We start from the raw sequence: 13,999 nt of genomic DNA on the forward strand, positions 1-13,999 counted from the left end.
GCCTAGGTAAAATACCTAATACCATTAAATTTAGCATATTAAGGATCGGACATCATACTGCATACGTAATCTAACCCAAGCACTGAGGTCACAGAGGCAGACAGATCTCTGTGAGTTCAAGCAAGTTGTCTATGTAGTGAGTCCCTTGCTAGCAAAGGCCATGTAGTAAGACCCTACCCATAAACAAACAAACAAACAAACAAAAGCAACAAAAACATCTACCTTCAACCTCAAAAAAACCCCAAATCTTAAAAATCATACACAAAACTAAAACAACAACAACAACAACAACAACAAAAACTCCAAACACAAAATTCTTGTGTTTACTGTCAAGCACACAGTAAATACAAAATAATGGCTGATTGCTAAAATATTTTTTCATTGTAATTAAACATTAGCCTGTATCGCGTATAATAGATTCAAGAGAAACAAATATTTCTGCAGTTCTGGGGACAAAAGCCAGGTAGGCTGGCCTTCCACTGAGCGGTAGGCACCTTAAGATAAGCTCATCCACATAGTAATGTTTTTACGAATCAGGAAAGGAAGTAGTTAGGAATTCACAGCTTCACCTTGCCATTTGAATTGTTCTACTCAGAAAGGGTATCTTATAAAACTTAGGGAGGTCATAAGAATCCATGGGCTGGATCTTGGGACTCTCCAAGATTTTAACTGCCTAAAGGCAGATACTGGAATGCTATGGAAGCATAAGCCTGGTCCCCAAGTGGACAAGATAAAAAAGACTGTTTGTTTTTCTTTTGAGGGCATCTAACTACCCAGGCTGGCCTCAAACTTACACTCTTATTCCCTCTGCTTGGCTTAGAAGATTCCATATCCTCAACCTTGTCTGAAACCTTCCTGTTAAATAACCACCCCTCAAATGTGAGCACCAACTCTAGGAATAACTCAATTTTCAGGGTTCCCTCCCCAACAAGGCTTGTGTTACACTGGTTGTTGGAGCATCTAACATCCAAACACAGGCCTCTGGGCTCTGAGCTCTGTGCTGTCACATCACACTGCTGCCTCCACAGGACCCCAGGGAGCTGCAGGGATCTTCATCTCACCTTGAAGTTCAAAGCATTTTTGTTTACTTGTTCTAGCTAGCTCCTGGGCTTCCACCAATTCTTTGCGAAGATGCTGAATGTCTTGTTTGGCCTCAGTTTCTGACTGGGTACCCTGTAAGTCATCTGACAAAAACATGTTTATTTTAAAAGCAAGTGTTAGTACTGAACTATAATCTCTATAACTAAAGTCTGGCACTCTTTTTCACGTTTAGACATACATAGCTTGTAATATAGCACAATTGAGTTAAATAAAACTTAGAAGCAAATTAGGGTAAGCACATTAGTTATTTTTACCTTGAACAACAAGAGTTAACACAGATACTAGTACTACTATAAAATATAGACAATAACATACATATTAATGTACAGCTCCTGTAAACTTGAAATTCAGTAAGACAGGCACAACACTTTTTCCATCAATTTTCAAATTATATTTATTTTTACTACAGTTATATATTATTATTATATTCATTTTTACTATTGGGTGTGTGTATGTGCATGTGTGCACGTGTGTGTGACATGCATGCCACAGTACATATGTAGAGATCAGAAGACAACACAAGGAAGTTGTCTCTTTCTCTCTACCATGGGGGTCCCAAGGATTGAACTCAACTCGAGTTATCAGGCTTGGCAGAAAATGCCTAATTTAACAGATTACCCCTCTTTCCAGCTCCTTCTCCATCAATTTTGAAATTTAAGAATAAGACAGGAATTTAAATAAAAATGGAAAAACGGGAAGGGGAGGGGAGGGAAGGGAAGGGAATGGAAGGGACATACACACACACACACTCACACACACACACACACACACACACGTGCACACAGTCAAACAAATCTTTAAAAATACTTTGGCTACTGAACACTAACTAACATCATCTAGAAAGTCAGATTTTTATGCTGTATTTTGTATTCTTTTGCTTACACAGTGAGATCTAGAATAGCTTGGGTTATAGGGTAAAATTTTTTAACAAAAAGAAAAAAAATAAAGATTTTTTTTTAATTTAAAGATTCTTACTACAATAGAAACAATGCAGTCATAGTTTAATTTTTAAAAATTCAAAAAATACTGCTAATTATAAAAACACAATAAAAACTTATTGTTCCACTGTACCTAATTTGTACCCAACCGCACAGCAGATACATATATGCACTGAATTATTAATTCAATAAGAGCCAAGACAACAAATATGTAAGAAACGATAGTTATGAAATCATTCTTGACCTCTACTGTAGTAATAACTGAGTAAAAGTAATCAGCATATGCTAAAACATAAATAGGAACAAGTCTGAGGTCTAATGGAACATGTATGTAGTCATAGACAATTTTCCACAAAAATAGAAAATTCAGTAACTTACAAAAAGTTACAAGGCAAGGAGAAACCAAGGAGGCCAACATTTTAATTAGTCAAAGTTAATGTCACCAACAACAGAGCAATGCAGTATGAGGCACCTTCTGACATGGCATTTCTGTAAAGTATACACAGTTCGAACCTGGTCACAAGGAGGCATTAGACACATCCAACCTGAGAGACATGTTAATTGTTCCATGTTGTTCAAAACTGTTAATGACATGAGACTAAAGGAGACTAAAGAACCATGACAAAGGCAGTGCATGACCCAGGACATTACTGAGACAACTGGAAAATGAGAATAAAATTGGCAGACTCAAGCACAGTAACATATCAGGGTTAACTTCTTAATTCTGAGAATGGTGTAAGAGTCATGTAGGAGGAGCTGGATATGTGGGGCAAAGTATTTAGGAATAAAGGTTATCATGTCTGTGATTCTAAAAGATCCACAGGTAAAAGGTGAAAGACAGGAGGAAGGAGAGGAAAAATAAGGATGAAAAATTGATAAAGTGAGGAATATGGGTGCAGTGCTCACATGTGGAGAATCTGAATGAAGAATATACAGTATCCTAATGCTGCAACTTTTCTATAGGTCAGAAATTATTAAATTATTAAAAAATTAAAAGAAATAGTCAGTCTACATACATTTAAATACAGGAAATATGGTAGAATACTGGATCTAGGAAGTGGGCATATATAGGTGTTTTTTGTTTTCTTCAACTTTTACCATGTTTGTATTTTTTTAAATAATTAAAAAAAATCTCTCTTAAAGTAACCAATCCTAATACCACTATCTTAGGACAAGTTCAATCCTTTCTGACTAAATTCTGTCAACTTATCCCCCCCTCATCCCCCCTTCTGTGTTTATCCTTACAAGCACAGTAAGAGCTAGAGGAAGGCTGTCTTGCTTTAGGGGGTCCTCATACATGAGGAGCCCACCTTGAAAGCCTACACACAAACAATTCCCATCCCGCAGAACACTTCCCGTGATAGGCCATGCCCTGAAACAAAACTAACACAGCATTGCACTCTCCAATGTGGGCTTATTATGCCAAGTAAGCACATGTTAAAGGAAAAAATATAATAAATGCCATAATGAACTGTGCTCATACAAAGGAGCACTATTTGTAAATTAGTTCTCTGAACCATAAAAAAAGGACCAACAAATTTAATTACAAAAAGAAAAAAGATGGTATGCATCAAATCATATAAACATGAACTCTAGAATAGTATTACTACTGACTAAAAATCTTGGCAAATTAAGTTTGGTGCAATAAACACAAATGACCAGATTCAAACTAATCACATTGTTAGTGTGCAGACATCCTTCTAAACAACCAAGAGCCAATTCTTATCAAAGACTAATGAGAAACATTTTCATGCTAAGGCTGATTAAACACTGTGTTCCACAAGGCTTCGTGGGAAAGTACTTCATTAGTTTAATTTATTGTGGCTTAAGTCTACTCTGATGGTGCCATACTTTTTAATCAACCTGCTTCGCAACCTTGGAAGGGTCTGGTGCTGAGTATAAGGGAAATGTTTACACAAGGGAAGCCTTCCCAGCCTGATTCATTCTCCTTTTCTTTTCTTTTGTGGCTGAGTCTTATCTAGGTTAGACTGGCCTCAAATGAACTTGCACTATTGTCTCAACCTTCCAAGTAACTAGGATTAAAAGCATGTACCACAACTCCTAAGTCTATTTTATTTAGTTGTAGAAATCAAACTGAAATAAATATTATTGAGGAATTTATGCCTTTCTAGCATTTGGAAGGCTGAGGCAGGAGGATCTCGGAGTCTGAGGCCTTAAAAAACAAGTTTTACTCTTAACACTACTTGCATATCTTTAGAGCTTTCTATGACTGTGTTACTAAAAAAAAGAAACAAAATTATGTACAGTATGGACCTCAGAAATACTATCATCTTACATGTGCATAGAAGCCCAAACTATGACACTGGTGTCAGAAAAGAGGGCCAGAGCCCAGCTTCTCAGCCCAAGGCTAGAGATTCCACAGATTCAAATTGCATGAACCAACTAAATTCACAGGCATTAGCCTATAGAAAAACTACATATATCCTGAATTAAATTTGGTTTTACCAAAGTATGTTCCGACTAGAGACTCAGACCCTTTTAGTATATACCTGGTTGAAAATTCCAACCCACTTAGAAAAGGGCCCATCAGAACATTCTCTGTGCTTCATTTCCCTACAACACACACTATCACATCAGCTGAGCGGTGCATCCTCTTTCCACCACCATCAATTCCCCTTTTTCATAAGTTTGACGGGCAGTGGTAGGCTTAGTCTGTAAACCAAATCGTCTCTCATACCAATGTTGACATGTGGGACCCTCAGGTGGCTGCCCAGCTGTAAATTTAGCTTTGGCAGTGACCACTTAGAGCTGAATTTTCAACCCCTGATCAGCCAGACTCCCTATTGACAGTTGGTTCCTTTGCCAGCTCTTTGGTTATTCCCATGCTTTTGTTTGTTTTGTTTTTGTCTAGTAATTTCTACCATCAGCAGCATCCACACTCATGCAGAAAATTCCTAAACTGAGCTACTTCTGCCTGACCACATTTGCCCTCCAGAGCTTGTGCCCTGGAATGCATGCTGACAGATGTTACTCCTACCACTACATAAGGGTCATTTCTTTGAGAAATGCACACTGCCCTTTCTCTTCTTGGCATACCCACATGTACTTTTAACCATCTTTGGGAATCTCATCCAGACTACTGCCCCACCCCTCTTGCTGACCAAAATTGCCATCACACTCATTCGCATGACGTACCCCTCCCCCCTAAGACTGCAATCACAAGCAGGTGTGGTGGCAAACCTGAAATCCCAGCAGTTAGGAAGTAGAAGCAGCAAGAAGGAATTCAAGTACTTAGGAATTCTAAAGCCAGCCCAAGCTACATAAATCTGTTTCAAAATTGAGAACAAAACAAAGAAATGATGAAGAGAAAGAAGATAGAGCTGTAGTTTCTGGCTGTATGTGCCAAAAGTCTCTAGTCTCTGTTCTAAACTCTCAGCCTCCTTTGTAGTTCCTACCATAAGCATGCAAAACCAGGACGTTTTCTCTCATTATAATAACATCCTTTCAACCATCCGAAGCCAAGATGGAGTTCATGCTTTTCTCTCTCTCCTTTGGTATGGCATGCATGCATCATAGGATATGCTTCTAAAGTCATCACAAATGATCTTCCTTTCAAGAGGCCCCAACTGAGTTTCTAGCATCACAACCAAACCAACCAAATAAACAAACAAAAACCCAACTGGCTTATCACCTACCCTTCTCTGTCTTCAGAATGACAAAGGAAGCAAACACTTTTGTGGGATCTTTAAGGACCACTGTAAAATACTTAAGAGAAATAACAGTAGAGTCACAGCTCCTAGAGCAGGAGGCCTGACAAACTGTGCCGAGGCTACATGGAAGGAGCTCCTAGGAACGGGCACCAGCCGGTCCGGAACCAGAAGTGAGGAGCTGTGGCAAGTACCTCGACTAGCAGTCAGCAGGGAGTTTCTGAGTAAAGGCACGAATGGACTGCACTAAACATCACTAGGCCACATCAGAAGAGGGCATGAAGGGAGACTTGTGGCAGTGACTAGCCTTTTCATTTTGGTACAACAAGTACCAAATGTACTTGATGTGTACTTGAGTGTGATGGCAAAGCCCTTCTGTTTTTAAGTTCAAATTTGTCTGGACAGAGAGTCTACTGTCTGATTGGGGAAAATGTTGAGGAACTAGGAAAATATGAACTCCCAAATTTTACAATATCCTTGTTTATTGCCAATTTGACTAGAAACTCTATATCACAAATAAACATAAGAGTCTTTGAAACTATTCTAAGTTCTCTAAATCTTTACATTAGATGTCATTTAGGCAAAAGGCCTTCTGGGTTTTTTTTTTTTTTTTTGGTTTGTTTTGTTTTTGGTTTTTCGAGACAGGGTTTCTCTGTGCAGCCTTGGCTGTCCTGGAACTCACTCTGTAGACCAGGCTGGCCTCGAACTCAGAAATCCGCCTGCCTATGCCTCCCGAGTGCTGAGATTACAGGCATGTGTCACCACTGCCCAGCTAGGAATGCATAATATTCTTACAAAGGAATAATAATAATAATAATAACCATTTAAAGTAATGGTGATTATTTCAATTCTTATAAAATCCACCATCCTAATCAAGCATAAAATGACTTAATACTCTATTCTCTCTTTTTAAATATTCATTTATTTTATTATGTATTTGAGTGTTTTCCTGCATGTATACCTAGTGCCGATGGAAGTCAGAAGACTGTTGGGTCTCCTCAAAGTAGAGCTATGGATGGTTGTTCATAACTATGTGTGTGCTGAAAACCAAACTCAGGTCCTCCAGAGCAACAAATGCTCTTAACCATTGAGCCACTGCTCTAGACTCATAACATTCTGATCTTAGAAATCAAGCTGCAAGGTGATGGAGAGATGGCTCAGCAGTCACAAGTGTATTCTGCTTAGATACTACCAAAGCTCAGGTCCTGCCATGTTGAGGTGACCCCAAATATTGTATTTTCTGGCTATGAAAACGTGTATTCTTGTGTTCTCAACTGTTATTTGTAGCCAGCACCAGGCTAGCAGGATATGTAAGTGTTACTTCTTCACCTGCCTTTAAAAGAAAGGTAAGCAGCCATGGGTAAGGCAACCTTCCCCATGTAGAGTCCCAAGCCAACTGTTTGAATGAGTTGGCAGCCTGAGATGCTGCAAGAAGTACAGGCAAAACGTCCTGGCAGGCAGAGATCCTGAGAAAGGCAAGAGAGCTGGGAAGCAGGCAGTGAGAACCACATGGAGTGACGAAATGGGAAGATAGTTGGGTTGAGTTAGAGGCTATCTGAGAGACTGCCTCAGCAAAAGGTCAATGCCTTAAACTATACAGATGTCTCCGTGTCCTAATTACTAAACTTCAAGCATTATCTATGAAAGCCCTGCAATACTAGCACTCCACAACAGGCAGCTCTCAGTTCCTGTGCCTCTACCTCCAGGGACTCTGATAACCTCATCTGGCCTAGCTTCCATGTGTACCTTCTCTTGTGTGCACATACCCTTACATAAACATATACACATACTTAATGAAAAAAATAAAATAAATCTAAAAGTAACTTTTAAAAAAATCATGTTGTAAAATCTCTCTATTTCACTGAGAGGTAGACAGGCCTCTAACATTGCCTGTCCTCCTCTCCCAGATGTTGATATTACAGGCATAAGCCACCACACCCAGCTTCAAAATCTCTGAACAGCTGTTGTGAAGAACTGTTCTTTGGGGGCTGGAAAGATGGCTCAGAGGTTAAGAGCACTGGCTACTCTTTCCCAGTTCACTTCCCAGCAACCACAAGGTGGCTCACAACCATCTATAATGAGATCTTGTGCCCTCTTCTGGCCTGCAGGCATACATACAGGCATAAGGTTGTAGACATAATAAATAAATCTAAAAAAAGAAAAAGTACTATTCATTAACAAAAGTTAGCCATCATACAGAAATGTAAGCAGGGAGGGAAAAATGGAAAAGGGGAGGGAGGGAGGGAAGGAGAGAGAGAGAGAGAGTATGTGTATTTGTGTGTGTTTGTGCACATAAATGTGCATGGTACATGGGTATATTTGTGTCCATACATATATACACATGTGTTGATGTATGCATACACACATATACTTGGGAGTATAGAGGCTAGAGGGCAATGTTAAGCATCTTTATTCCTATACAATTAAAATAAAATATATAAATAAAAAGCATTAATAGCTGTTAAATATAATTAACACAATCACAATGCTACCTAAAAATTAATCAGAATTTGGTAACAAGAACATCTGGCAGATTTATACAACACAAAAGACCACATAAGCCACTACTTTTATGAGTGTTTATTACTCAACTTTCTCCTCTCTTATTTTTTCATGTTCCCATAAAGCAGTGAGGTTCTCGTCCCCTCTCTTGTACCAGGTCTTGTCTGTTTAATAGTGCTCCGTCTCCCAGTCCCAGCCTATCCATTTGCTTGTTCTTTTGTTTTACAATGCTGGGACTCAAGCCTAGGGTCTTACAGTGACTTACAACCTCATCCCTTTTTCCAGTATCTATAGCATCTTATATAATAACGGTTTTGCATTTCTGTGAAGATTTCTAAGCTGTGCAAACATTAGTTTATTTTAGTTACCATGACATGAAAGAACTCATGCCTTCTCAACACCAAGAGTCACTTGGAGCAGTACAGATCAGTAAATAAAGAAAACCTTGATCAGACTGAAGGACGCATTGGCTGCTTAGGTCAACAGCCTTCAGAAACTTCCCTGGGATGTGGAATTTAGTCAAAACTGCTTCCTGGAGCCATGTGATTTTCAGAGTCCATGGAGAAAGACAAGGAGAGTAAGGATGCCCAGATGAAGGAACACTGAGAGACTCTGAGAAAACTCACTCTTGCCCTGGTTACACAACTAGGCAGCAGCAGGGTCAGGCAGGGTGAATCAAGCCCACTTCCTCTTATCTCAAAATTCAGAATCTGTCTATGACGCCCCTTACCACTCCCATGGAACAATAAATAAGTAGGCGCACACAAAGAAACTTCCACAGGCTGCTGTTGTTGATTCACCCAGAGAGCTTCCTGTTGTGTTAGCTCACCACTCCCTACATATTCAACTGGGGACTGACACTTCCTTGGGGAAAGTGAAGTGACGAAAAACTGTAAATGCTGATTATCAAAGATTTATCAATCCAAGACACTTCCCTGAGAAATACTTGTGTAAATAACTGTTACTTCCTATCCACTGTATTCTAAAAGAGTAACTACCAAAAAATAAACATACTTCCTTTTTAGGGGTGAGACAAGAAAAAAAGAGGCTTATCACAAAATTTCCCAGCTCAGTGAGAGGGGCAGACTTAGTCTCTGTGGATAAGGCCCTAATTGGTTATCTAATTACTAAGTCCTCAGCTCTGAAACCACACATATACAGGCCACACTCAACAGACTGTGTAGTTTGTATTCGTGTATTTATGCATATGCACATAATAATAAGAAGGAAAGAAAAAGCGGCCATGAATTTGAGAGAATAGATGGAGCAAGGAAAGAGAAGGAGGGAGAAAAGATGTAACTGGAAAAAAATCTTGGCCCCAAACTTCTTAAAGAGCCTTAAGAACAAGATCATCATTGGGAAACAGAAAGTTAAAATCTTAGGACTTCTAGCACATGACAGCAGAAACGATATGGTTCTTTCTAGAAAGCTAAGCGTTTTCACCTTACCCTTATTATGTTAACAGTACAAACAAGTTTCTATTAAACATGAGGAAAACACACGCAATTGCACTTCAGGTTGGCCACAAGCTGCTCTGTCTTCACTGAACCACGTCACTCTGTAACCACTCTGTCAGCTAACTTTTTTTGGCAAGCAATGGGTACCAACACTTTAAATGTGCGTTCCTCCCACGTTTTAAATCGGTGAACTAAATAGAAAGCTTCACATATACACGAAACATTTTGTGGCAAAAGGAGAATCTAATATCCTGGTTTAAACTGTTATGGAAACAGGTTAAAATACCTTTTAATAGAGACACCTTAGCAAGGGGTTCATTTAGGTCTTGCTCATCCATCTGGGCGTCTATAAGGGGGAAAAAGAATTACAAAGTTTTAAAACTTACCAACAAATTATCATAATAAACAAAATATCCAAGATTTTACAGAGGGATCGGAGAAGCTAGAACACCACTTTTTCATTAAATACAAACTCTGAGGTTTCCATTCTCATTACCCAACAAACCTAAGTCACGCAGAGAGTGCTCGGGTTGTAAGCACTTGGCCCGCACTCACCTGTAGTGTCGTCGCTGCTTTTTTCCTTGCTTGGACTCAGAGTGTCTGATAAGTCGGATTCCTTTGCTTTTGCCTGATTTTCTATTAGGAAAAACACAAAAGTCAAAATGTTATTATAATTCAACACCGTCTACTAAGAAAATCGCTTTAAATGATCAAATCTACGTCTATGCAAAATAGTGTTAAAAATCAACTGAGATCACTGAATCTCTCTGTTCTTCACCACCCGACTCAATGCTGATTACTTCTGAGAGCACAGAGAAAATCCAAATGTGGACCCTGCTTGCTATGCAGAGGGTTAGGGCTCTTATTCAAGTCTGTTCACTTATCAGCTGGAACAAAAATACAGCAATCAGGGAGGCACAACAAATGTAACAAAACTCCCAGAGCAATGCTGCCACTGCCTGAAGACAATCAAAGGAAAAGGCACATTACATATTACAGCCTGAAGCTTGCCTTTGGGCAGAGTTAGAAAATCACTTAAAAATTTATAAAAGTACCAGTTTAGATGAGCAGCCCCCTTTTTAAAGAAAATTCAAATTACAACAAACCCAAATTACAACAAGAAGGAAACCTGTTTTAAAGGTGTTTTTTGAGAGCTACCATGCCATATCAGACATTCTAGGCTACTGTTCTCAAAGCAACAGTTGATTAAAGATGGTGGGTGACTAAATCCCAGCCAGTATCTCTAACAGCACACCTATGTATTCTATGGCATTCTTTGGGACAGGGTTTACAGAGAAAGCCATTCTCCAACCAAAACTCTATAGAATCACACCTAGGCTTCAGTTAAGCTTCAGATAGAAGAGTTTAGCCACACTCTTATCCCTGTATTGATTGATCCCCACGAGAGTTCAGTTATGCAGGCTTCTTTGGAGGGTTATGCATAAGAACTCACTGTAGACTGCAATTCTTTGCTTGAGTCTACGTTCCTCAACAACCATTTTCTCTATCTGGCCTATTTATGCTGCAAAGCATCACTCTTACCACACTGCTGCTAAGGAAACATTTATTTCCCTAGTGTATTACTTTTTTTATTATATCATTTTTGTTACTGCTTTTCTTTTTCCCCTGTTGACCACATTCTGCTGTCTCAGGGTATGCAGATGCTATCTCTCTAGTGAGAAAAATCATACTCATTAGGGGATTACTATCTTCATAAATAATCATGACATTTATCTGACCACACCATTTGTGACAATATTTATCAAAATTTAAAATATGCAAAACCATGGACTGGAGTGATGACTCAGCAGTTAAGAACAATTCCTATTCTTGCAGGTAACCCTAATATGGTTCCAGAACCCAGAGTGGCTCACAACTCACTGTAACTCTAGGTCCTGGGAATCCAACACTACTTCTGGCCTCTGTGGGTACCAATACATATACAGTGCATATACATTCATGCAGAGTAATACTCATACATATAAAATTAATAAATCTAATAAATAAAGTTTATGAGCCCACTTTTACTTTCCTCTAAGGAAGTAGTTGAATATGTGAAATAAGACATAACGATGCTCACTACAGTACCCTCATTATGAAAAAATGAAATGTGTATTGAACATATTCAAGATACATGTAATATTACTGACTGAAACTTAAAGACAGTAAGTATAATACATAAAGATTACACTACTTGTATATTTAGAGATTGTTTCATTTACTCCCTCCCCCCTTTTTCTTTCCTAAGACCCCGTCTCCAAATCAAAGCAGCCAACCTAACACACACCAGAAAGAGTGGAGAAACTGAGGTTGAAAGTTTCCGTGAGCTGCCTGAGGACATGCAGAGAACAGAATGGTTGTGCTGCATCTATCTATGTCCAAGCGTCTACAGATATGTCCTGAGTTAACCCTAACTCAGAAAGCACGTGCAAGGCATGGTTATATGCATGAGAGTGAAGCCTTCAGAGGAGCTGATAACTCCTAGCAACTGTCATTTTCAATGGAGTAATGAAAAAGTTCACCATAAAATCACTAATGCAGTTTTTTAAAGACAAGTAACTGAGTCAAATTCCAAGGAAATATTTTATAGCCAGTCTGAAAACATTAAAATGTAACTTTTATGGCCACCTGGTTTGGCAGTGTGAAAAGTACTAACAAGTGCTGATTAATGAAATATGAAACACGTATTATGACTCTTGGAAAATGAATTAAACTCATTTGCATGGAACTATTTGCCATAATAGGTTTAATAAATGTCTGACTGAAACAAAGAACCTTGAACATTGGTCTAGCTTGTTCCCTAAGATAAAAACACAGCCAATGTGGTCCCTCCCCATTTGTAATCTCAGCATTCAGGAAGCTAAGACAAGAGCTCAAGGCTAAACAAGGCAACACAGTAAGAGTTTGTCTCAACAAAAAACAAACCAAGAGACCCAGAAGAGGAACTGCTGAATCAAAACCGGCTCTTCAAAACTTTTTATTTGTAGTTTTTTAATCCATAATGTTGCTCACAGCTTTTTCAAAAACCTGATTTCAAGCAAATCTATTCCATAATACACTGACATACCTAGGCAGCAAGGCACTTTTTGGAAAGAAACACCAATCACCCCCACCCTCTGCTTTGCTTACAGTCCAAAGTGTTGCTTACTCAATCAACAGATTAGAATAGGAACTTAGGAGGTGAAGTAAAGGCTATTTTAAAGTCTGTTCTCATCTGTTTAATAAGACAAAATAAATTACATCTGTACTAAAAATAGTTCACTGTTCTGCAACCTAATGCCCATCAGCCAGAACAATCTCAGCATTGCATGTCTATGCATTCTTTCTCCTTATATGGCATCTACTGTGCACAAAACTCAAAATGAAAGCTTCCAGACATCTGAAATAACACAATTTGTTTAAAAACATTTTAAAAAGCAAGTGAACCCAATTACTCTAATAATACAGAATGTACGAAAATAAACTGTTACAAACTCTTAGCATTTGTTGTTTTAACTAACTAACTAGGATTGTGAAGCTAGTTTTAAATTTTATCCTGGCAAAGTCTAATGAAAGCCCCACTCTAACAAGGAACACATCCTGCCAGACTTACTTACCTAGCTGTCCTATGCTTAAAAGCAGCAGTATGGTGCTTTAAATTTTAATTTTCTTCCCTAAGTTTAACTAATAATAATAATAACCTATTTTGATGGTATTACTAGACTTAATTATAAAATATAACATGATTTTACATTGCTAAAAGTCATCACTTTTGTTTTAATCAAACTAAGATAACAAAATAGAGAAATACTGAATACCATAAGGAATGTTAAATATATAGTAGTCTTCAAAATAAAATTTTAAGTATTTTTCACTCTTAAAAGATTGCCCTGTGTTGACTAAGACTGAGATGAAAACTGACAACAATGTAGCAATGAGAGGAAAGGATCAACTGCAAACCTACCACAAGCATTAACCTTAAAACCACACACAAATGCCTACAGTAAAAGAAACTTTCCTATTTTTTCTTAAAATAAACATACAAATACTTTATATAATATCCGATACTGTTACTAGAGTGACATTTTGTAAGCTGTAAGAAATAAGCTCATGGTTAAAATACAACAACCTTGAAATTCTAAACTAACTTTCATTATCCAAAATACCTGTAAAACCACGGGGGAGAGAAGACAGCAAACTAACCTTTTGAAAGCTTTGATTCTTCTACCACTTTGGTTAGATGCCCTTGGACCATCAGCTTCTCTGCCAAAGAAAAGAAGCGTTAGCACCGAAGCTCAAACAGAGCCGCATTCCCTGAGAGGAGCAGTGTAACACATTCCATGACCAAATTTAA

The 13,999-nt window shown here is 38.4% G+C and overlaps 1 protein-coding gene across 21 annotated transcripts in view; it reads right to left on the reverse strand.

The window, feature by feature from the left end:
- Slmap (sarcolemma associated protein) overlaps positions 1–13,999 on the reverse strand; it is a 121,457-nt gene that overhangs the window by 15,559 nt on the left and 91,899 nt on the right. For 12 of the 21 annotated variants that reach the window (NM_001347494.1, NM_032008.4, NM_001310445.1 and 9 more), the window contains 4 exons: positions 13,849–13,908; positions 10,222–10,302; positions 9,953–10,012; positions 1,062–1,184 (listed from right to left, as the gene is read on the reverse strand). In NM_001347494.1, coding sequence (NP_001334423.1) covers positions 1,062–1,184; positions 9,953–10,012; positions 10,222–10,302; positions 13,849–13,908 — 324 coding nt within the window. The remainder of the gene's footprint in view (positions 1–1,061; positions 1,185–9,952; positions 10,013–10,221; positions 10,303–13,848; positions 13,909–13,999) is intronic. The other 9 variants (XM_030248100.1, XM_006519737.2, XM_030248102.1 and 6 more) reach the window with 1 other exon arrangement.

Source organism: Mus musculus, chromosome 14, assembly GCF_000001635.26.
Source record: "Mus musculus strain C57BL/6J chromosome 14, GRCm38.p6 C57BL/6J".
NCBI classification, from domain to species: Eukaryota; Metazoa; Chordata; class Mammalia; order Rodentia; family Muridae; genus Mus; species Mus musculus.